Here is a 23,692-nt window from a genome sequence, read left to right on the forward strand (position 1 = left end):
TGCACTCATGTGGGATGGATTTTACTCAGCGAAGCAAAGGTGTTATTTGAATTCAAGGTGAGGCAAAATAATGGGTTTAGGATTTATTTGAATCCTTTATATACTTAGGCAGACAATTAAAAAGAATGCAGTGCCTGCTAGCACCTTGTGAGGACGAAGATGAACTCATCAGATTTTCAGCAGTGGTCGGCAGTCAGCGGCAACCCCGGCTCTCGAGGTGCAGCAGGGAGCTGAGCGCTGCTGCTTCCATTATTATTTTGCATTGCTTTACTGTTGGAATTACCGCTCTTAATGTGCTTTTCATGGCTCCAGAGTGCCAGTCTTTTAGCTCGGTGTGTATTGTAGCTCACACTGGGCTTTTCTGAGTGTCCCCAGGTACAGGTACGTGCCAGCGCTCGGGCATCAGCAGAACCAGGAGGGTTATGTTGTACTTCGTTGTTTTGCCGTCTCCGGCCGCGGGCTGGATGCCACGTCACCGAAATCCGTGAGGTCAGTTTTTCCCTTGCCCAGCCTGCTGTCCAGTCATCTGCACTTGTGCAAGGCCTGTGCTGAATTAGTATAATTAATTACTAAGTCACCGTGGGATCTAGTGTTTTAAGACCGTTTCCACAGCTCTAATTTTGGCAGAAGTGTGGAGCGTGGTAGAAGCAGTGGCTTACCTGTGATTTGAGGCAGGGCTTCTTCTGTACCCATAGCACAAGAACAACAGTGCAATGTTCCTTGCTCTTTTAATTTACTCCTCAAGCGGACTGTAGTGAGTGCCATATTTTTGAATCAGAAAGATAAATCCATCATAATGTCCTCCAGTTAATTGGAGGGGCAAACACAATCTGTTCACCAGGCGGCAGAGACCTGATGGAGTGCTGACTCTCAGAATACAACTTTTAGCCTTCCCATATGACTTCCAGAACAATGTTTTCTGATTCCATGACTTGTAACCCAGTACATTTTGAAATGTAAAAAAAATGGGCAACAGCTCAACAAAATGAATGTAGGAAACTTATTTTATGCAAGTATCCACGTCACCAGCATCTCTTGATGTTAACTCTAATCTCATGCAGAAATACAGAGCTAAAAAATAAATTACTAAAGCCAGCAAGTCGGGCAACTGTAACGGGGACTTCTCTGAGCATCAGAAGCCAATGCTTGTGTAATACAGGGTTCAGGACAGGGTGCACGTGGAAGAGAAGGAACCTTGAACTCATTCAGGTGGTGACTCTGTGTCTAGCGGAGCGGTGAAGTGGCTTAGCTGCAGGTTTTTCCTCTGAAATTTGGGCAGGGCTGCAGCTGCAGCCTCAGTTGGAAGAGAAGAGGAGAAATGGGAGACAGATTATAAATCATGACAGATGAGATGGAGAGCAGATGTGATTGCTACCACCATAAAGGACATCAGTAGAGCAGCTTGTTTTAGCTGGCTCATTAGACATGCAACCTAAGCATTTGGAGTGGGGTTTTTGAATATATTTAGTGTCTCGAGTTACTGTCCTCATAAAATCTTTTCTTCTGGACTGTAAACTTCTGTAGGCTGTACCATTTTCACATTTAAATGGAAGCAAATATTCACGGAATAATCCATTCTGTGGCACTGAGCCACCGCAAAGAGAGTAGTGGAGTTCGGCGGCGGCAGTACCAGTGCTGACCGAAGAAAGGAATGTTGCTTAATTTCTTCCTGTTATTTCATTCCTCGAATCTTTAAGACCCACTTGCGGAGCAAAGCCATCTTCCAACAGCGCAGGAGAGAGTAGCCCTGACTTTGTTCCATCTTGCACCTCACATGGTCACTTACTCTTGGTCAGAGCGGCAGTAAAGCACTTCCAAATCACATTCCCCGTTCTTCTGTAGCCCCATATATTTTAAATTACGCCAGGTTGAGTGAGAACAGAAGGTGTGTCACCGTTGGTCTTTTGAGGTCTTCTCTGTTACGTTAACTGTGTAGTCACTGGAGAGCTTACTGAAAGACGTTGTTGCTCATTTTACCCACCCAACATATTTATTAAATATGCCAGCAGTCTTTTCACACTGCTCTTGGACAGCACTTCTTTCCTCTGAATGTAAAGTAATCTGTTCCTGGCAGCCAGCAGATTTTCTGAAAAGCCTTATGAACTGAACGGAGACAAGGGAATTGCATCTTTAGTCTCTGGATCTGTTTTTTAAAATCTTATTAAGTCAGGGCCTGTAAGCATTTGGAAATGCTTTTTTCTCCTTTATCCTTCCTTTTTTGTTCTGTATTTTTAAACCATTGTAAATATCTGTTGTTACCTGAAGGGTGCCATCAGAGTTGTCTGGTTTTCCTCTTTGCTGCTTCTCTTGGCAGCTCCCGGCGCCCGACTGCCATTGTTTCACGCCATGTAGAGGTTCTCCAAGGCCAGCTCCTGACACGGGTGCAGCTCTCTTGTCCCGCGGAAACGACAGATGAACTCTTCCACTGTGGTAGCCAAGTCTGTAACATGGTCTGAGGCGTGCACTCCCCATCCTTGATAAAGTAGGGGTGCAGCATGGTTAGTACCTGTGGAATTTTTAATAGATGGCCTTGAGAAATAAAAATGAGACCAGGATTGCGAGCAGGTCTGCAGCGTAGTTTCAGTTTCCGATGAGCTGCATCAGTGAGGTCGTTGCTATTACATCTGTCAAAGATACTTGAATAAACTTTGTCCCTGAACGATACGGTTGCAGATGCTGTTAATACCCTGTCAGAGGGGTACGTAGGGAGCTTTCCAGCTCATTCAGAATTAGGACTCATTAAGCACAAGATGCTCCAAAGCATCTTTTAACGCTGAAGATAGTGTCAACCACTGTTTCTCTCCTGGCCGCGTCTCGTGCACGCTCGATCCGCCTCCGCTGCCTGCCTGGGGCCCAGGACATGGGGCAAGGCAGCGCTGGCTGCATTTGGAGCTTGTGTTTCTTGAGCGCATCCCTCCAGACATGAACAGGAGTGTAGCTGTGCAGATGGTATTGGTTTTACTGGTGTTCAGTCACACTGCGGCAATGAAGAAACATCTAATGAGCCTGTTGATTGTATGAGATGTCAGAAACTTTTACGTCCTCCATCGCCAGGATGCTGTTACTCAAATGAAAATTGCTCTTAAGGATAGGCCAGATGCCATTAAGTGATTCCATTTCTGCTTTTCAAACACTCACAGAGTGGTTCCTGCAATTCTTTAGCTCTCCTTTACACAAATCACCATTTTCCTGCTTTTACTGCTTAGACTACATGAGGCCGCAGGGAATGGTACCGAAGAGTTAGGACGATGACTGGATATGGAATTTTTGTGCAATGCTTTGTCTCCTGCAAACCAGAAGTAATGAGTCTAGCACTTCTGCTTGGTGGCAATAACATCACGGTTGAAATATTAAATTGTGATTGGACATCTCTCTAAGAGACTTGCTTCAGTGAAACCGGCGTGCTGGACTTGGTCTGCAAGTCTGTGGCTCATGCATCTATTGATGCATGGGTTGAGCCTTATCTGGACTGAACTTGGTCTGCAAGTCTTACCCATGCGTCTGTTGATGTATGGGTTGAGCCTCATCACCTGTACTATGAAAAAGTGAGCTTCGATGGTCACGTATAGCCCATTTTAGCATGAAAATCTCATGTTTTCTACCCAAAATGATGGATTTCTAGTTTATGGTTGAGGCCTTTAGATGTTCCTCTGTGTAACGAACAGTCGTGATTACAGTATGAGTGGGTCAGTGCAAATAAAACAACTGTTGGGTGAAGAAAGCAAGCAGCAGTCACGCTGGCATAGGTTTCTTGTCGCGCTCATTGGGAAGCGTGTCCACAGTTTCCTAAAGCAGTTGGAATTGGTAGCACACCGCTGCTGTGTCCTCGATTACTTCTAGGCGGGGTGATGGTTTTTGATCAGATAGTCTGTAGCTTGTCTCTCTGCAATGAGATCCGACCCGAGGGATGACAAGATTTTTCTTGGCTGTGAACTTGGCTGCCCCAGTTAGCTTAGCAAATTAAACCGGTGTTTTAATTCTGTAGGAAAGAATATCGCATGCTTAAGAGCATTCCCTATTTTGTTTGAATTTTCTTGTATAATGTTAATTCCTTCCAAGTTAATTCGCAATTATAAGATCAGAGGGAAACTATGTTCCAAAATCAGTAAATCAGTTTTGGTGATTAAATGATCCTGGAAGAGGAGCTCACTGAGCTGGGCTTGGCTTCTCTGCAGTCTGGACAGATCCTTCTGAAAGCGCAGGAGGCTCCGGGCGTTGTCAGAACATACATTATTCTCTGTGCCGAAGCTACAAAATTGCACTCTGCAGAGCTGAATAAAACACGAATACACGTCTCTTGGAAGACCAGATTCACTGGGCGCAGTGTCAAATCTCTGGATTTTGGAATAGTTTTGTGAGATTAACTGGAAGAAGGGAGATGTGGGTGTAAATCAGGGAGTTTGGGCTTCGGTAGGTTCAGAAGTAAATGGGACTGATTCTCACTTATTTTTTTGTCTGTCTTTTACGCCAGTACTGCAATGCTTTAACACTAGAGTAATTTTACACCCTTTTAAATCTCTTTTACTTTGCTTGAGGGATAGAGTAGTACAGATGAAGCACAGACCCGGGAGCTTTCAATATTCTCTTTTGTGTTTCCCGTGCTCCGTCGCAGCTCTTTGGTCACGCTGGTATTTTATTAGCGACGCCACATCCGTGGCACGAGAGGCCGGGGCACAAGGAAGGACGTGCTTGAGGTACCAACTCCCCGCGTGCCCTTGCTCTGCGCCTGGAGCTATACGTGCGCCCAGCTTCGGGTCAATAAGGGGGCAGATGTGTAGGGACCACACTGCTGAATCCAGCATCTCCCCTTGTGCCCGTATATAGCCTTCACGTACCTTGGCCGTCCTTATAGCTGCTGTATGTGTGCACCGGTTCGTGCTGTGCAGGGACTTGGAAGGGTGAAGACTCGTCTTTATATATACATGTACGTGCGTATCCGCGCAGGCACGCAGCCGGTACAGGAGCCGACACAGGCGGCCTGCGAGAGCAGGCAAAGGCTGTCGGAACTGAGCTGGCAGCACTATTAATTTTTCACAAAAAGAAACCTTGCATTAAAAATAGAAAAACCTCTGATAATAAACTCTGCAGTGGCGAAATTCAAAGCAAATCATTTCACTGGGCTCCTTGATGTAGAAATCATTACCACCGTCCTCTGCTGTATTAAAAAAAAAAAAAAAAGGTCAAAAAAGCCTGTGCTGTTGGAGCCTGGTTTAGCATGCAATTAACGCTGACAGAACAAGTGACTGCAAGTATTTATCAACAAGCCCAAAGCCAAGGTCTGGGAAGCGTTGCAGAGGTAATGTATTACTTGTGAATACTGTACTTTATTCTGGAATAGTCTGTACATGCCTGATTCCTAACAGCCAAAGTAATGCATATAATTAAATTTAGGTAAATACCCTACTGGCTGCAGCTGAAAAGCAATTTAGAAGCTGACTGTGGAACTGGGCTCACGTGTCAGTCGGGAGCTGTGCTTCATCTCTCACTGTGACAAAAATGCACGTTAGAAGTTTCTGGATCTTCATTTATGCTTAGGATTAATACAGTTACGACTTCCTTCAGAGCCTTCCCAAGCATTTGCAAAGAGGTTTCCATCAGCAAGCAAACAAGTGGCATTATTTCCTCTTCTGTGATGTGAAAAACAGAGGTAGAGGGGTGGCTGCGGGGCCGCTCTGCGCAGCCGCTGCCGGCTCTGGAGCAGAAAGCCGTGGTTCAGCCTGACGACTCTCCCCAGCAGGGAAACGAGCTGGTGGCTCCAAATGAACTCGCAGCACCAGCCTTCTAGTGGGCTCGGCTCTTCTCCAAACCGTAAGCGCGGCGGCATGAATCGGATGAAGGACTGAGATGCGTCGAGTGTGTTAGAGTGATTGTAGGTTTTCATCATCTGGCTGAACGGGGACAGATAAAATCTAGCAACTGCTGCGCTCCTCAACTCACAGCGGTATCTAGCAAGGCTCAAGCTGTGTTTCGTAGTCACTTGTTTCCTTCTGATCCGTTTCCCCTTTCCACGGGCATTCCTGGAGGTTAATCAGCGTAATGAACAAATAGGTTTGCCCGTCTCCTTTAAACGGATGTGACCTGATGTTCTCCTCCCACTCCGAAGATGGGGAACAAAGAGAGGAAGAGCGAAAGGAAGGAAGGGCAACAAGCTGTAGATAACTTGAGGTGCTACAACTGCTTCCAAGGCCCGTCTGTTTTCCCAGCTTTTTATGTTTTGTCCTTTCTGTTGGAGAATATGGAGAATTCTCACAGCACGGACATGTGGAAATCGGTGGCACTGCCCTGTGCACGAGGCATCCTGCCTCGTTTTAAGCACTCAGCTGAGGCATCTAAGCTACGTCTGGATGGGCTGAGTCACCGTCTGGAAGACATTCTCCTTCTCCAGTGATGGGGAGCATGGAGCTATGGGATCCCGATGTGGGCATCTCGCCGCGTGCCAGGCCGGGGAGCGGAGAGGAGCGTGACGGGCAAAGCATGTAAAAAAAGAGGTTTTCTTCAGTTTCTTTTTAAGCTCAAGTCACCCTAAGGGTGAAGGGTACCATCAGTCAGTAAAAAACATTTCAGACGACTGCTTATTACTGGAGTTGATAGTGCCTCTATGAATTTAATTGCGTTTTGCAGAGGCAGAATAGGATTACTCACCAGTGAAGGAGTTTATTTTATTACATGTGAATGGAGTGCGCTGCTCTCTCACCTGTCAAGACCTGAGGATCAAGTCCTGCCTTGTAAGAAAAAGGCGTTTTGTTTTCCGTCCCGTTCCTCCAGCGGGCACGTGCCCACGTCCTACCCGTACCATGAGGTCTGGCAAAGCGTCGTCGCGCTCCGCTGGAATGAACCCGTGTATTATCGGTCCAGAAGGAGGTTCATTGGCGGGGCCTGGGGGAGGCCTTGCCAAGCACCTGGCCGTGGCATTACGAGTCTTGCGCTTTTGTTCCGAGTGTGTTCCGAGACGGGGGTAATCATTCTCCCTGGACGGAGGTGACGCTGGTAAATCCTCACCGTCGTGAAACGTCTTGTCTTCTGTAATACTTGCTGCTTGGCCGCGCAAAGCACTTCTCTGCCTTACCAAATCGTGATGAGCTAATAACGCTCCCTGTCCTTAAAAGCCCTTTTAAAGCCACAGTTGATATCATATTTTATTTTCTTTGGCTGGAAGGAGTTTGATTGCTTTTATGTATAGTCACTTTTTTATTTAGTTCCAGAAATGAAGCGGGTTAAAAAGGACTCCCTTGGGAGTGTCCAGGGGCTTCAAGACAAATACAAATTTGCTGGCAAAACCAAGAAAACTGCAACTCCCCAGACCGCCGAGGTCCAAGCCTGGAGCCTTGGTCGCCTCCTCCCCTGCTTGCTGCATCTGCTGTTGCATCCGCGCCTGCCCGCGGGGGCAGGTGTTTGCCCATCTCATCCAGAAATGGTTTGCGATACTTTATGTTTTTGCACCGCGTGTGTTTTGTGCACGTACGGAGATTCAGCTTCTCGCGTCTTTGAGAAGACCCATCCATGCTGAATTTTGGTGTTACGAGCTGGAAGTCTGTATGTTTAAAAACGTTGGTAAAGATCACCATTAGTGACGGAAGTTAGCGTCTATTTTATTATGTTTTGCCTTAAACAGGGCTCTGCATGTAGCTTAGTTAATTTGTTTTGGTTGTCAACCCGGTAGGTCATCCACCAGAAGCACCGTTATTACTGGAAAAGCTGGAGAACATGTTTAGAAGGAGTTTTACATGGAAATAAAGTTGCTTCACTCTGCAGCACGTGTCACAGGGTGGAGACGTAGCTTTCATTTAAAGGACATTTTTTTCAAAGTGTGGATATTTAAAATATGTCATTTTCTAATGACTTCAGGATTGGTGGCATGCTTTCAAAGCACAGTTCTCCTCTGCAAAATGACTGTAAAAGTAGCACTTCCACTTTCATGAAACCGTACCACTAGTGTTTCCGAATTTACGCATGCTCATAGAAAACATATTGTTTTATTTTTGCTGTCCGCCAATGTTTGGGGTTTTTTGGGGCTGTCATGATCACTGGTATGATCCGTGAGAAAGGATGCAATTAGTTGGTGGTTTACAAGTGATAATTAGTCTGGCTGTCTTTTCCAAAGCTGGACGAGGTTGGAGACTTAGCAGGAGCAAAAATTGTTGTCAAAAGTTCTTGTGTTGGTGTAACAGGCAAATACTAACATACTCTTCCTTCTGATTTTAGGAGTGGCCACACGTTACTTGCCTTCTGGTTTTCCCGTCAAGAAGGAAAATTAAATCGACAGCAAACTATTGAACTGGGACATCACATTCTCAAAGCACATATTTTTAAGGTAACAAAAATTAGAATGAAGGCTGCTGCCAGCCTCATCCCCATTGCGTATAACGTGCCAGCACTGGCGGCATTCAGTCTCCTCTTGTTTTAGGGTTGCTGTAAGAGAAGCGTGATTGCTTCGAGCTGCTGAAACATGTAGAAGTGAGCTTTAGAAAATTGGCAACAGTATATAAGAAATCCTTGGATTTAAACCGTCCTTCAGACTGTAAATTCAGCAGATAGCCTCCTTACCTAAAATTGCTCTTCTACTTTTGTTTCTTGCCGTGTAAGATGAGTTTCCGTGACAGCATCTAGAAAAAATAAATCTCTTAAAAGGAGTGGTTTAGAAGAATCCAACCCAAACTTTAGGTTGCAAAGGGAAAATTGAGTGGTGGTTAAAAATCTGATGGTCACTCCGCTTTACTTTTCACACGGACATCTAAGACCTGGGTAACTGAAAGGCAAGCTTGGATATGAGCATCGATGTGACCCGTAAACTAAGTATCATTCTTGTGCCTGTTGGTCCATATTCCAGAAGATGGAAATGAGAGGATGGATTTGTAAGGTCACAGGAAATAAAGAATTTATTAAAAGTGTTAGAATCTGTGGGTGCTTAACACTAGTAAAAATGAGTCTATATTTTTATCTGATCTGTATATGATTTTCTAAACTTAAGAACTTTAGCACCCTTGTATTTCTGTATTCTAGAGCAATCAGGTAGTTTGTGTCTTGTGTCAGTCCTGTTGGATTTTTTTATTGAGTTCCCTGTGCTGAATTCACCATCAAGTGTAGGAGCAAAGTCTCCTCGTTTGGGAAGACGATGGCTGGAGCCAAAGTGAAGAACCCCAGACCCGCGCATTACCCGATCAGTGTATAATTTTCAAATTTTGAGTTCCGTTCCCAAAGCCAACTTCAGCAGTGAGTTTACTGTTCAGCTGCCATTTACATGTAAATCTGGTTCCAAATCTTCTTCATGTCACACTTCTACGGTAGAAACAAGTAACAGGGTTTCAGGCTCTGAACAAATGCCGATTTTCATTAAGTGGACACGTTGCCTGTAGATTACAGATTTAATTGAGCAATATTTACAATAGTAGAAAATGCCAATTAGCACATGAAAAATATCGGTACAGCCTTCTATTGCCAATCACTCAGCAAAATTCTTGGTTTTGCAACACTGCAGTAAGAATAGTATGTCTCGGTGACAGATAAGCATAACAGTATGTTGTTTAGAAGTACTATAAAGGTTTGAAAGGGTTTGGATTAGCTGGATTAGGAACACAAGTTTATTTTTATGCCTTTTTTTAACAAGTTTTTGCTGAGGATTTGTGAGTGTTCACTGAGTGAAACAATAGCTGCATTAGTTTTTGAAGGAGGCAATGAGCTGGAATCTTGCCAACCATATTTAAGATCTCAAGCATTCTTTAAAGAAAACTTTTTGGAGAGTACGTACACGGGCTCCTTTTCCCATTGTTACTGGCTGTATTTGTTTCTAAACAAGCATTTTTTTCCCGTTCAGGCTTTTCATTCTGTCTGATCTTTTGCTGAAGCCGTTGCCAGTATGGCTTGGGTTTTCTGCCAAGGAGGGAGCGTGTCAGGTCATTAATTCAGTGTGTTTTTCCTGAAGTTACCATGTTATAGCCGCAGCTTTCCATAGACACAAAGAGCCGAGAGAATTAGAACAGGGCTAAAGCATTTTGGCCGGCCAGGGAGTGCTGAGGACTGGGTATGGGGACAAAACATTGATTAAACAGTGCAGAAAACTTACTTGTCCTTCCCCAGTGCCTATCGGTTTGAGTCGGACGGTACCTAGTGTGAGATGATGACAGGACACTTGGAATTTCCAGGTGTAAAAAAATCAGTGCACAGACACAAGGTGATGACCTGATCGGTAGGTGTAAAGCAGCTTTCACGCTCCCTGCTTTGCTTGGTGGCTGAGATCTGCTGGTTTTCTTTCTTTAAACACATTCTCAAACAGTTGTGGGGGGAAAAAAAAAGTACAAATGTTTTAGTCTTTTAAAGCAATTACCAGTCTTAACAGAAGCAGATGGAAACCCAGCTTGGAAAGCCTGGCATGGAATGAAAGGGCAAGAAGAGAAATGTGCAGTAACGATGCAAGAAGACCCAAACTTCAAGCTGACGTATGTTTTGCAAATCAACCAAAGAGAAGTCTTTCATTTCATCTTAAATTAGTTAGCTCAAATGTCAGTAATCCAGAAATGGGTGTCCCTCATCCCCAGATTGAGAACATAATGACGATCACCAGCAGAAACACTCGCTTTGACAGCTACAGGTATGTAAAGGTGTCCGATACTCCCTGAAGAACAGCCTGATAAAGATTTCGTGGTGAAGGTGCCAATGGCCGGAGAGCAGAAGCAGCGATAAGTTAGAAATGAAGGGTGCTGACGGCTGCCTGCAAGAGTGCAGGACAAAAAAAAAAAAAGAAGCCTGTTTGAAAACTGGGGTTGTGTGAGGTTGGCAAAGTTATTCAAATGCCACGTGCGTGGTCAGGCCATGCCTTGGTCCTGTGTCAAATGGTCCCAGCGAAGTGGAAACAACCGGTGGTGTTTCGGTTTGATGTGTCGATTTGGGCTTTACTCCTGCTGAAGGATTCAACCTGCTTTACGGTTCTGAACAGGAAAGGGAAACAGAAAAGGAAGACGCTACCTGTAAAATGAGAAATAGTGCAGTTTTGTTTTAGCAGCTGAAGGATAATCGTCCTGAATGTGCTTATTCTTTAAAGGATAAATGTAATCTTTTACATTGTGTGCTAATATTTAAGTATATATGTTCTAATACAGTGGTTAAGATTTTTATAGCGTATGTGATTATCTTCAGATGGCTATTCTGAAAATACATCCTCTTTTCCTTGGTCCTGATGGTGACTCAAACAAACTCAAATTTATGGTTTTGATAGTAATATAACTATTTTTAATTCTCTTAACCATTTATTATAAAACTGTTTTCCATTTGTCCAATTACACTGTACTGAGTTCACTGAAATTAAGTATTGACCTCTAATGTCCTGTATTGTCTCATTTCAAAAGCAGCATTTAATGGTGGCTAAAATTCCTGAGCTCTTTTTCTGCCGCTTAACACAAGCAGATATTTTCCTCTATTTAACTCCCTGAATTTTGAAGGAAACAAGTGCACGGAGCTGTTATTTATAAAAGCTTGTCTAATCTGTTGCTTCTTTTTATGGTAAAACCATTTCAAGTGACAAATCTGTTGATGGCTGGTGCGATGCTTCGGAATATCTTTCGCACGTAGGTATTAGAGGTCTGCAGCTGAGTCCAGCAGCGCGCTCAGATGATGATTCTCGCACATCTTCCTTTAGAGGAAACAAATCCCACTTCTTGCTGCTGGTTTTCTTCCCACCACCCTACAGCGTCCGTCTCAGTCTGTCATACGAAAGCCTGACAAACTGGAACGTGACCCTGCTGCTTTGCACAGATAGTAATGACCACACGGCGTGCAAGGAAGTAGGAATTGAGGTTTGCATATCAAAACAGAATTAAAGATGCCTGTACGGTTTCCATGGAAACAGCAGGCTTTAATGGTAAATCAATAGCAGAACAGCAACATATAGGGCGCACCCGCATCACACAACAGAGCACAACACACAGCGAACCCGTTCCTCTCGGCTTCGATCGAGCCGCTCGCGCCCGTCTCTTGGCTACAGAGCAGTCGCTGCTCCTTCGATAGGAGCGGGGGAAGGCTGCTTCACAGTTCTGTGCTCTGCCACTTCGTGTGGCTGGGAAAAGATGTCAGACCTTGTATATATTACATACAGTCTGACCACGGACACCAGCCTGAAAGGATGGAAACTGTCTAGTATGAGATACGGGAATATTGTTCTAGGCTGTGCTTGAGACTTCCCTAATACATCTTGCTGTGAGCACATGCTGTCATCTAGTTCAACTGTGTGAATAATAAGGAAACTTCGTGAATCAGTTCTGCCAAAAAATGCTACTTTATTAAAAAAGAAAAAAGGAAGCGTGCTGTGCTCCTTAGCATGACATTTTCTGAGGGTGTTGAATGGATTCATGTTGCTCACAGTTTAATCCTGCCTTTCCTAGACCTTGGAGATGGCTACAGCACCTTTGCAAGCTATTTCATACAAGCTTATTAATTCACTGCAAAGGTCGGATGTGGCCAGTCGTCACATTATCTTGCGTATAGCTGTTCGTGTCTTGAAACTCTTTGAAGTCCGAAGACCCAGGAGGATCTGCCCAGTGTAACGGAGCATATTTGTAAGCTTGCATCTAAGTCATCTGCTCTCTTTCAGGGGCTGAGTAAAAAAGTTGGGGTATCTTCCTCCATCCTGCAAGGGCTTTGGATCTCCTACAGTACCGAAGGTCTTTCGATGGCTTTGGCATCTCTGAGAAATCTCTACACCCCAAACATAAAGGTACTGGAGGAGGAGGAGAGCTGGGGTGGTTCAGAGCTCGCGTGAGAAGCTCCCAGCAACGCGCGGTAACCGTGCGTGGGACGTTTGCTGTAGCTGCCTGCGCAGGGCAGTGCTCCTGCCCCGGCCGTGCTGAGCAGCTTGCTGGGCCTTCATCTTGAGCTGGGGAGAGGCCATCGCTTCAGTTGGGGTTTTGTTACCCTCTGGGATGATCCCTCAACTCTTCTACCTTGACCAGGGATCTCATTTTAATTGGAGCAAGTGAACAGTGAATTTGTACCTCTGCACAGCGGTTCACTTGTGGTTTTCCTCCCCAAAGATGTGGGATGTCACAACTGGTGTCGAAATTTGACAGCCCGGGAAAGGGCTCTGGCTTAGACTAACGTGGTTGCAACGCCAAACACGACGGCACGTGCCAGTTCAGTCACTACGTGCCGTTTACACTGGTAAGGATGAATGTGTTAGCTTAAGTGACGTCATCTCTACAGCAAAGAGGATTTCAGACAGTAATACAGATTTCAAATTGTCCTTCATCTAGAAGGGTGTTTGCCCCAGCTCCTTCCCATACAGGCAAAAATGCCGAAAAAGGGACCGTCTGTTTGGCAAGAGTTTTTACTGGGCATTTTATGTCCTTCGCTATTCGCTTGGGAGCATGCAGAGGGCCCTGGTTCAAATTCTTTTGTGGCCCTTAAAATAAACTGACGTCTCTCCATAAGACTCAGCTAACGGGAGCTCTTCCTTCCCTGTGCAGGTCAGTCGGTTGCTGATTTTAGGAGGTGCAAACGTGAATTATCGGACCGAAGTTCTGAACAATGCCCCCATTTTGTGTGTCCAATCTCACCTGGGTTACACGGAGATGGTGGCTTTGCTCCTGGAGTTTGGGGCCAATGTAGATGCAGCTTCGGAAAGTGGCCTGACCCCCCTTGGCTACGCGGCTGCTGCTGGATTTCTAAGTATCGTTGTGCTGCTGTGCAAGAAACGGGCCAAGGTAAGGTGACCACGTTCCTTTAAAAGCTGATTTCAACTGTTGCATGTTTAGGCGAGGCCGGGCACAAGCTGCAGGCAGGGTACGTGACGCTCACTAAAGAACACCCCCAGCAGATGAAGCCAGGATGCTACTGCGGAGGTTTGGCTTTTCTGCTAAAACGTAGCGGCTTTGAAAATCTCGCGTTGACACCAAAGCTAAGTAACTCCTGAGGGTCTGTAATTAATGTTCTGGAATTCAGGTCTGAGGTAGGAACTGCCTAATCACGCTGCACTGATGGCCTGCTGAGGGACGTTCAGGAGAAGTCCTTGAACTTCACAAGGTTAAAATGGCAACATGGCTTTTGGAGCACAGAGAGTTCTTTAAATATCTCCTGGAGACACATTTTTCCAAAAACTTCTATCAGACTTGTCCTAGAAAAATACCCTTTGTTTAGCTTTGCGGTGAGTGTTTGGTGTTTTAATTGTATATAATGAATGAAGCTTAAATATTTCGTTGACGAAAAAAATTGTGCTGGTTTTTTAAGTGGAGCCTCCTGGAAAGAATTTGTGGTTTCTCTGTATGTTTAGCTTTGGTTCAAAAAGCAAAATAGGGGTTTGCACAGTTTTGGTATGAAAGTCAGGATGACTGAGGAACCCGTTTAGATCTTGCTGTGTTGTCTGTAATAATGCGAGGACAGTATGAAGGAAGAAAGAATTCTGCTTTTGTTGGGATATTTTAAGAGAGTTGGGTTGACTCCCTGGCACTCGTTGGTAAGAAACAGCATTCCCTCTCTGAGAACAGGAATATTTGGGCTACGAAATGCAATGCAAGAGTCCTGCCACTTTTCCTTGAGTATCCCTAACTGTATTGAGGAAACACCCCAAAACCAGCTGGCTTTAGCTTAAGGCTGAGATGTTTGATTCTGGCATAGAAAACTGCAACACTGATGGCTGCATAAGTTGAGAAATGGGAAATATTCATATATTAATACTATTAATGTATTACAACATGAGAAATATTTCTCATGTATTCTATAACTGTAATTAATATTAGTAGAGTATGTTAATATAATAATTATTTATCACATTTATAATATGAGAAATGAGAAACAAGATGTTGCAGAGCACTGAAGGGGTTAACCAGCAGGAGGACAGTAGCTGCTCTGCCTGTCCTGTTTTCTCCAAGTTACTGGTGTTGGGATAGGACCTAGAAATCCCAGCTGATGAATTCAGGCATCAAGTGAAAGCCATGCCCGGTCCTGAAAAGCCAACCAAATAAGCTCCTGCAGGGCTGCCGAGCACCATCTCCGTTTCCTACTGACTTCTGCCTGCACTGGGTTCGCGTTGTGCATTCCGCTGCCGGCTGAGGCACTTCTCTGTCTCTCAAAGGAAATGGTATCTGCAAGACAGGCTGGGTTTCCTGATGTGAATTTGGGTGAAGGAGATGCTGTCAGTGTGTAGGATTTCAATCCACAAGAAAACACAGTTGCTGGACTTCAGGACACAAAATGCTTTTGCAGCCTTTGAGTCTGAAGAAAGCTAAAAATAATGGTAACTTGCCCAAAGCAACTACTTGTGGCCAAGAGGATGCGTAAGCCTGGGGCAGAATTGCTTTGGGAATGGTTGTCTTCTGGTTGTGGAAGGGATGGTTTACCAGAAAAATGCACATTTTGCACATGTGGCATTCTTTGGAAACCAGGGCTGGAAACTCTGAAGAAACGAAGACGTTTTGACCGTGACTTGGCTTAATTGTATTTTGTCATCTCTTCCCAAGGTGGATCATTTGGACAAAAACGGTCAGTGCGCTCTGGTTCACGCTGCTCTCCGAGGACACTTGGAGGTGGTGAAGTTCTTGATCCAGTGTGACTGGACCATGGCTGGGCAACAGCAGGGAGTGTTTAAGAAGAGCCACGCCATCCAGCAGGCGCTGATCGCTGCGGCCAGCATGGGCTACACCGAGGTAAGACCTACCAGCACGTCACTGCCTCTGCAGGGTGGGAAACCAAGGGTTGACTATGTTTCCTAGCCAAAACATGGAGCAAAGAGGCTCTTGGAGGTGGAGTCAGTACCTCTGTCTGCTCTTCTTCTCCTTCCCATCCCAGACAGCAGGGTTCACAGACCCCTTGGCAAACCCTGTGGTCTGGGCAGGCGTCCAAGAGAGGAGGCAGAACAAGCCTTCCAAGCTGTTGGAATAAACCTTTAAGCAAGGGTGGATAAACAAGTGTGTTACGCCACTCCTCCAGTGCTGGTGGGAGCGTGAGACCACTTAGGTTTGGACCCTATGTTGAGGGGAGAGAAAAGCTGAAGACCTTGCTCCTATCATACTGATAAAGATTTGTGATGTGGAAAATGATGTATGTTTTCTTACCAAAAAGCAGTCTTTGATCATTTTTGCATTGGTTGATTTCTGTGCTAAATTGAGCTCCTCTCATTTACTGGAGTTTTGATTTTGCTTTTGGTAAGCATAAATCATGAAAACACAGGTAATGTGCTCAGATCAGAGGAGCTAATTAAAGAAAACTGGGAAATTCTGATTAGCTAAGTGACTGTGAGTTGAACTGATTAGAAGCAGATGTGACTGCAAAACCCTAAAGATCTGCACACCGAGGGCATAATTTGTAAGAGGGCACAGAACTTTTTAAATGGGTGTTTCCCTCAGATCATACTGATCACCTTTATAACTTCTAGAAGGTAGTTTTGGAATTGTTTAATATTTCTGCTGTACCATAAAAAGTGCTTGGCTGCTGATGGAAGATACTGCAGTTCCCTGTTTTGAGGTGCTTGCAGCCATAGCAAGCTGATTTGCTCTTTTTCTCCAACTTCGGTGATAAAACAAGTATTTAGCATGTTTATAAAGTGATCTTAATCACTGGTAGAGCCACACTGGAGTCCTTGCTGTGATTACACCCTAGCGTAGCCTTACCAGATTTAGTTTTACGCTTTAGTCGCGCAACACGAGGTCCACTACGCAGTGCAGCACCCGGCTGGGAGGCCAGCCGCGTGCGCAGGGCATTCGTGACGCTGCGCTCCGTGCCCTCCCGTCGAGGCACGAACATACACACAAGGCATCTGCTGTGGAGGTACCACGGGCATCGCTTCAGCAGCACCTTACGCATAGGCACGCTCCCGGGTTTCTGGTTCCCCCCTGTGCCACTGTCGTTCCCAATGTCCCATTCGGCACCAGAGCATCACTGGCAGGGCCCAGGGAAATGGCACTCGTCGCTGAAATCCCTGCTCCCCTGCGCTGCTGCCTCTCTCTGCCTGTGCCCACAGGCAGATGCAGGCAGCGGAGCAGGCACGGCTTCCTCCCAGGTGCTCAGAAATGCTGGTTGTAGCCTAGACCCCAGCAGAGAATGAGAAAAATATTTTTGTCCTTCGGTCACTAAAGTAAAATCTCCATTTTCTTCTTAGCCTTTTGCTTTCTCGCATCATATGATCCAAACACTGAAATTTTCCACCGGTTTTCAGTCAATTAAATCCTTTAATTTACCCTTTAAAGAAGGTAATTTGCTTCTCTGGCGTTTCAGAGCATCCGCAGCTGGAAGAAAAACATAGTGGAAGCTTTCTTAACAGTCTGCTTAAAAATATTATTTGCTAGAAAGGAGCCAATAGTTTCTGGGAATAACTTCATCTTGGCTGGAGCTTAAGCTAACGAAGAAGCTAATGATGATAACCACAGCATGAGATCGCTTGTCTGTGACTCGGTTTCCCCAGCAGCAAAAGGGGGTGATCGCTGCGCCCCGGCCGGTGAGAGCCGATACGGAGGGACACAGCGGTGTTTCCTCCCTGGTTACGGCAGCTGTAGCGGCAGACGAAGGCATGTCCGCTGCCCACACCGGCTCACCCGCAGCAGGACTTACACGGTTATAATGAGCTGCTGCTACAAAGGCTCATCCTGTGCGGTTCTATCCAGACACTTGGGGTTGTTTTTTTCACTTGTACAGGGCAGCAGGTTCGGTGATTGATTTCTGGAAAAATATTTAGTTGAACTCAGGGTGCCAGGGAGAGGTGGTTCCTTTTCCTCTGTGTATCCAGAGCACCTCGTGTTAAGATGTCAGCAGTTTATATATAAAGCATCCACGTTCGTGAGCTGACGTGTCATTTTGTTTTAGATTGTCTCCTACCTGCTGGATCTTCCAGAAAAAGACGAAGAGGAGGTGGAGCGAGCACAAATCAACAGCTTTGACAGCCTTTGGGGAGAGACAGGTGATTTCTGTAGATGCTGTAGCTTCTTCTTGCACGTCTGTGTGTGTATTTATGGGCTCCCTGTCACCTGCTGCAACCCTGACTCAGCCCTTCTTTTGATGAAGGGAGCAGGGTCAGTTCTTCTGATTTGATTTCAGGTGATGTACAGGTGCCAAGGCGGAGTTTGCACTTGGCTTAAGTCAGACAGAAGAGTTTGGCTTTTGAAAATCCTGAGCTTCTGCAGCTCCTGGCGCTTTCCAGGAGCGTGCAGGTATGCAGCGTCTCTGACAACGAGGCCACTTATTTCTCTGAAACATCTCGCGTTACGCGAGATGGACGCAAAACTCTGCTCTTTCTCTCTTGGTATTTGGTATATTCATCGAAAGCATCTCCCTGTTTCTCTCTCCCCTTCCTTGTTACACGCAGCACCACGACTGTTAAATCAGCCATTGACTTTCTGAAAACTTCTCATTATTTAGCACCTGGTAATTAAACAAACGTCCTTTTGTGCAAGACTATATTTTTGTATTCACGACTATCATACAGAAGCCCTGCCCCTTCCCCTTCACACAGGTGAATCGCACTATCATCTCCACTCCTTGAGATATTCAGACTTGGAGTTCTTAGCTTTTAACTCCACTGACCTCCTAAATATTATCCACTGTCTTTTGTACTCAACTCGCTAATCTGCTGGCATCGCTGGAAATGTTCCTGTCAAGTTAATACACCAAGGTAGTGTTCCTGTCTGGGTAACAGAGCGCTAATTTTGATTCTGTCAGCTTTGTTTAAAAATGACACGATCCGAGGGTACAGACAGTGGCTGGCATGTGGCTTGGTGTTTGGTCAGGTTGTTTCAGGTTAGAAGCGGGGAAAAAAAAGCAGGGTTGTATTTTGAGCTGTTTTGAATGCTGTACGTTTGAAAATGTAATCTTATTAGAGCCTTGTAATGGATGGATTCTATCAGAAAGTATTGCCCCTGAGCTTTAAAGGACAAAGATGGAGGGATGAGGTTTGTCCCGGCGGGTGGCCGGGCTGCTCTGGGCCGCTTGCGGGGCGTCGGGGAAGGAGTCAGCTCCTGCGCCCGGGACGTAACTGAGTAGCAAGGACGTTGTGCCATTATTAGTGGAAATAAGGGCAACATATACAAATAAGCACTTTAAAAGTGCCGCCAGGGTGTCATGGGAGAGAAAAGAAATCGGACATGGAACTAGTCAATGAAATGACTGAGCGTTGGTAGTAGGACAGGGGCTTTGCTGCCGGTGAGCTCACAGTTCACAGGGGTGACCAGGCCAGAGAGAGCTCATCCCAAATGTTCTCTGGTGTTTAGGTCCTGAGGGCTACCTTGTAAATAGGATAGTGATCCAGATGCCTTCAGAGTCTGATCAAAAGCCACTAAGATGTCTCCCTGCAATGGGACCTCATAGGCAGCATCAGATCTGGCAGAGGAGCTCCCTGACTCGAGATAGTCCTGGGTTGTCTGGATGAATCTGGCAAAGCCTGGTATAAAGCCACAGGCATTTTCGGGACTGGTGCCTAGCTCTGCCCGACCCTGGAGCTCTGCCTTCGCAGGTCATGCCGTCCTGCTCTCTCCTGCTCAGCCGTGCTCTCCAGTCTGAAAGCTGAGAACTGCACTCTTCTCCCTGACAAAGCCAGGCTCTTCTCTTTCCTCCTTCCTCCAGAAATTTTTCCTGGGCAGCTCTGCCATTCCTATCCTGCCCGTGACCTTGAGGATGCTTCCGCAGAAGACTTCTCCATCTCTGTCACCCCCATTCCATGCCTTCCCCCACCCCCAGCAATGCCAAAAGCTGGACTCAACACAGACATCTTGGAATTTCCGTATCTGAGAAGGCTTTCTGAGTAACTGGCAGAGTTGGGAATGCGGATTTGTGATTTGCAAGTAGCACACAAATTGAGAACGGATAGTTTGGGTGGGAAGGGACCTTTAAAGATCCATCTAGTCCAACCCCCTGCAGTGAGCAGGGACATCTTCAGCTAGACCAGGTTGCTCAGAGCCCCGTCCAACCCAACCTTGAATGTTTCCAGGGATGGGGCATCCACCACCTACCTCTCTGGGCAACCTGGGCCAGTGGTTCACCACCCTCATGGTGAAAAATTTCTTCCTCATATGCAGCCTGAATCTGCCCTCTCTCAGTTTAAAACCGTCACCCCTTGTCCTATTGCTTCAGGCCCTGCTAAAAAGTCTGTCCTCATCTTTCCTATAGGCCCCTCTCATCCCTGGCAGCTGCAGGAAGGTCTCCCCGGAGTCTTCTCTGCTCCAGGCTGAGCCCCCCCAGCTCTCCCAGCCTGTCCTCCCAGCAGAGCTGTTCCAGCCCTTGGAGCGTTGCTGGGGCCTCCTCTGGCCCCGCTCCAGCAGGTCCGTGTCTCTCCTGTGCCGAGGGCTCCAGAGCCGGACGCAGCACTGCGGGGGGGTCTCCCCAGAGCGGGGCAGAGGGGCAGAACCCCCCCCCCCTCGTCCTGCTGGCCACGCGGCTTTGGGGGCAGCCCAGGACACGGGTGGCTTCTGGGCTGTGAGCGCACGTTGCCGGCTCCTGTCCAGCTTTTCACCCCCCAGTACCCCAAGTCCTTCTCAGCAGGGCTGCTCTCCATCCCTCATCCCCAGCCTGTGCTGATACCGGGGGTTACCCCGACCCAGGCGCAGGACCATGGTGAGGAGCCATCTCAAAGGAATACCCAAGTATCCCATTAATATTGGTGGTAGGTAAGATGGGAAAATGAACAAAAATGAGGCAACCACTGAATTCAGCAGTCTCTTGTCCTGTCACAGACAGGACAAGTTTATATGGATCTCAAGACTCCCTTTCACATTGTTTTATTTTTGTTTTCCCAAAAGTAAAATGATGAGTTCAAATAAATTTGAAGAGAAAAGCTGATTTCTGCCTGAAAATAGCAATCTGCTCTAAAAATCTGAATCGTGTGTTGTCTGTTCTTTGATACTTGTTGCTGGTGTGTCTTAATCTTCCGCAGAGCAGAGCTGACTGCCTGACTTAGTGATATCAGCCTGATATCATCCAAATGGCAGTGCCAAGTTACATCATAAGTTTAGGAATTGCTGACAGCACACTATAGCCAACTCCAGATGGAACATTTCCCCCTGGGACAAGACTAATATCAAAACCCAGCACAAAAGTATCTGAGTCACTTGTAATAACTCCATCAGAGTTGGAGGTGCAAAGAATGACTCCATCAAACTGCATTTGTCTTGCTTCCAGGCTGTGAAACAGATACACGTGCCGTATAGGAGTAATTTAATGATCCCTTCTCCAGATAAAGTTGTTTTTTCCCTAAGAAAACAGACACGCTGTGCACAACAGCAGAGGCTGAATGTGCTGTTGCAGATCCCTGGTGTTGGAGACTGTGGCTTGTCTGACGTTGCTCACTGACGGAGGGGGGCACGTCCACACCTGAAACTTGTCTCAGGTTTTGTTTGAACCATGTTCTGAGAAATGCAGCAAATGGTTTATGGCGCTTATGCCAAGACTTTGTTACTGCACGGTGAGTTGTTCTCATGGCTCTTATGTCCTCATGGAAAAGCTGCAAAGGGAACGTTTCTGGTTTTCCAGCCCAGGATCCTGGTTGCTGCTCCTTGGCTGGGCTTGGTGGACTCGCCTTGTTCACACTGGGCCACAGGAGCTCTGTGGCAGACAGTAAAACTTCAAACAAAACCATTTCCATTTCTCTCATTTCCTCTCATCGCCTTTCCTTGGCTTTTCCGGTCTCCTTTCAATATGCAGGCACAGCCTTACCTTGTGTTGTGGGTTTTTTGGAGATCAATGGCTGTTGCAAGGCATATTGGTGATGTCAGAAACAGGTCGGTAAGTCCATCGAAGGAGTGTTAAAAGGCTTAAATAAGCAGGTACTACTAGAATTTTTCCTGAAGTAGATTATTTGAGCTTTTGGGCTTGGTCAGTTGGACACCAGCTGATGCCGCAGGGTAATACTCTGGGCTTGAGGTAACCAGTGGTGGAGCTGGAGCACAGGGATGTCAAAAGCCGCTTTGTTGGAAGGCTGGAGATGCAGCAGTGAGGCACCTGTATTCAGAGCAGCGGCAGGCCGTCCAGCTCGTTGCAGTTGGAGGGACCACAGGGGGTTATCTGGTCCAACCTTTTGTTCAAAGCACAGGCACTGATGCAGTCAGGGTGTACCTTGGTGAGCTGGTCTCCTATGGTCCAGCTGGGTTGAGCTCCTTTCACCCCTCGGAGACGTTCTCCGTTTCTGAGGATAGATACTTGGCTATCTGCATTATACAAGACGATGGGTTTCTCTCAGCAGCAGGCAGCAAATCCAGCTTCCTGAAGCAGTAAGGTCTGACCGTTCAGTAGCACAGAAGTTTTTGAGCTTGAGCTGGAGCTACATGCCCGCACCAGTCGCATTGACCCTGAGGAACAGAGTAGCAAAAAGACATGTCAATCCAGCGAGAGTGGATTGCAAGGCAGAATGGAGAAGGGTATGGCCATGGATCAAATCACCCTGTTTCACTAAAGTCTTTTCCAAAGAACATTTCATGGTGAACACCAAACACTTGGGTGAATTACAGTATTTTCATTGTTGCAAACATAAGTCATTTTGATGTGAAATACCTCAAATTAACCTGCAACATTTCAAGTGCAGGCAGGTTTAGAAATAGAACCCAAAAGCCCTGCATACCAATCCCTCTGCCATGCACATTACACACAGTCCTCCTTCTATATTTGTAGCTTACGTTTAAAACCCACATGGATCTGATTATAGATTTTGCAGTATGTTCTGCTTGTGGCAGCGAGATGATTTTTCTTTTAACTCTTCGTGTCTCTCAACCCCAAGAGAAGAAAACTCAACCATAATGTGCAACAGAATAGAGTATTAATTAAATCCCCCAACATTAACAGTGTTGCAGTTGGAAACCCATCAACACCTCGTAATCAGCCATCCCACAGAAATGTACTTCAAAGAAAAAACAAGCTACGTCAGTTAGAAATAGACTCCCACCTTCTGCTCAAACTCCTACTAGAAGCAGTTAGAGGAGCTGTGCTGAAGTGCACAGAAAGTTAGGGAGAAGAGGGAGGAACCGAAAAGTCTAAAATTAATACCAAAGACAAGGCAAAGGCAGGTCCTGCACTTGGAACTATTTTCAGATTGAATGTGTCTTTTCTAACCCAACCATACTTCTCAAGTCAACAGAGCACATTTTGTCAGGGAAAGAGCTGTCAGGTGTTACTTCTACCCACCTGTAATATTGTGAGCGTCTGTAATACTGGAAATGAGAGATAATTTTGGTTTTGCACAAAGACCCTTGCTGGTAGGATCAGTCCTGGCCAGAAACAAAGCCCAGAGTTTGCTTTTTTCTTGCAGAACGGGTGAACATATTCATACGTTTTTTGCTTTCCAATTGTTTCCCTGGTTTCAAAGATCTACAGGCTAAAGAGAGATATTAAAAATAAAAATCCTCCATCTGAATAATGCTGCTCTGTGCTCGTTCGGACAGAGAAAAGCCACAAATCTCACTGACTTGGCAGTGGCTGGTAGTGATCCATCAGTGCCTCCAGCTTGATCCCTCACTTGCCCTCTTGTAGTCATGGTGGAATGAGTCAAGGACAGGTTGCAGAAGGTCTTGTCAAGACAGCACGTACCTGAAGACCTGTGTTTTCTCTGGAGATCATGCTGCTGCCAAGACACGCTCAGTCTGGCAGCCTGTGGCTTTTGCAGTAGAGAAACCCACGGGGGGAAATGGTGAAGGTTTCATGTGACAAGGCTCTATGTTTCTTTGCGGCGACACTTGAACCTCAGTCACACATGCCTGTAGACTATTTTATGCTTATTGCCGTTCTCATCCGGTTTCACTGT

General features: G+C 46.1%; 1 protein-coding gene across 3 annotated transcripts in view; it reads left to right on the forward strand.

The window, feature by feature from the left end:
- Positions 1–23,692, forward strand: part of TANC2 (tetratricopeptide repeat, ankyrin repeat and coiled-coil containing 2) — a gene marked incomplete at both ends in the record, with an annotated part of 209,210 nt that overhangs the window by 170,373 nt on the left and 15,145 nt on the right. For all 3 annotated transcript variants that reach the window (XM_082010630.1, XM_082010631.1, XM_082010632.1), the window contains 5 exons: positions 8,203–8,311; positions 12,581–12,703; positions 13,452–13,688; positions 15,441–15,626; positions 17,779–17,872. In XM_082010630.1, the coding sequence (XP_081866756.1) occupies positions 8,203–8,311; positions 12,581–12,703; positions 13,452–13,688; positions 15,441–15,626; positions 17,779–17,872 (749 nt within the window). The remainder of the gene's footprint in view (positions 1–8,202; positions 8,312–12,580; positions 12,704–13,451; positions 13,689–15,440; positions 15,627–17,778; positions 17,873–23,692) is intronic.

Source organism: Phaethon aethereus, assembly GCF_964289735.1.
Source record: "Phaethon aethereus genome assembly, chromosome: 25".
In the NCBI taxonomy this organism is placed as follows: Eukaryota; Metazoa; Chordata; class Aves; order Phaethontiformes; family Phaethontidae; genus Phaethon; species Phaethon aethereus.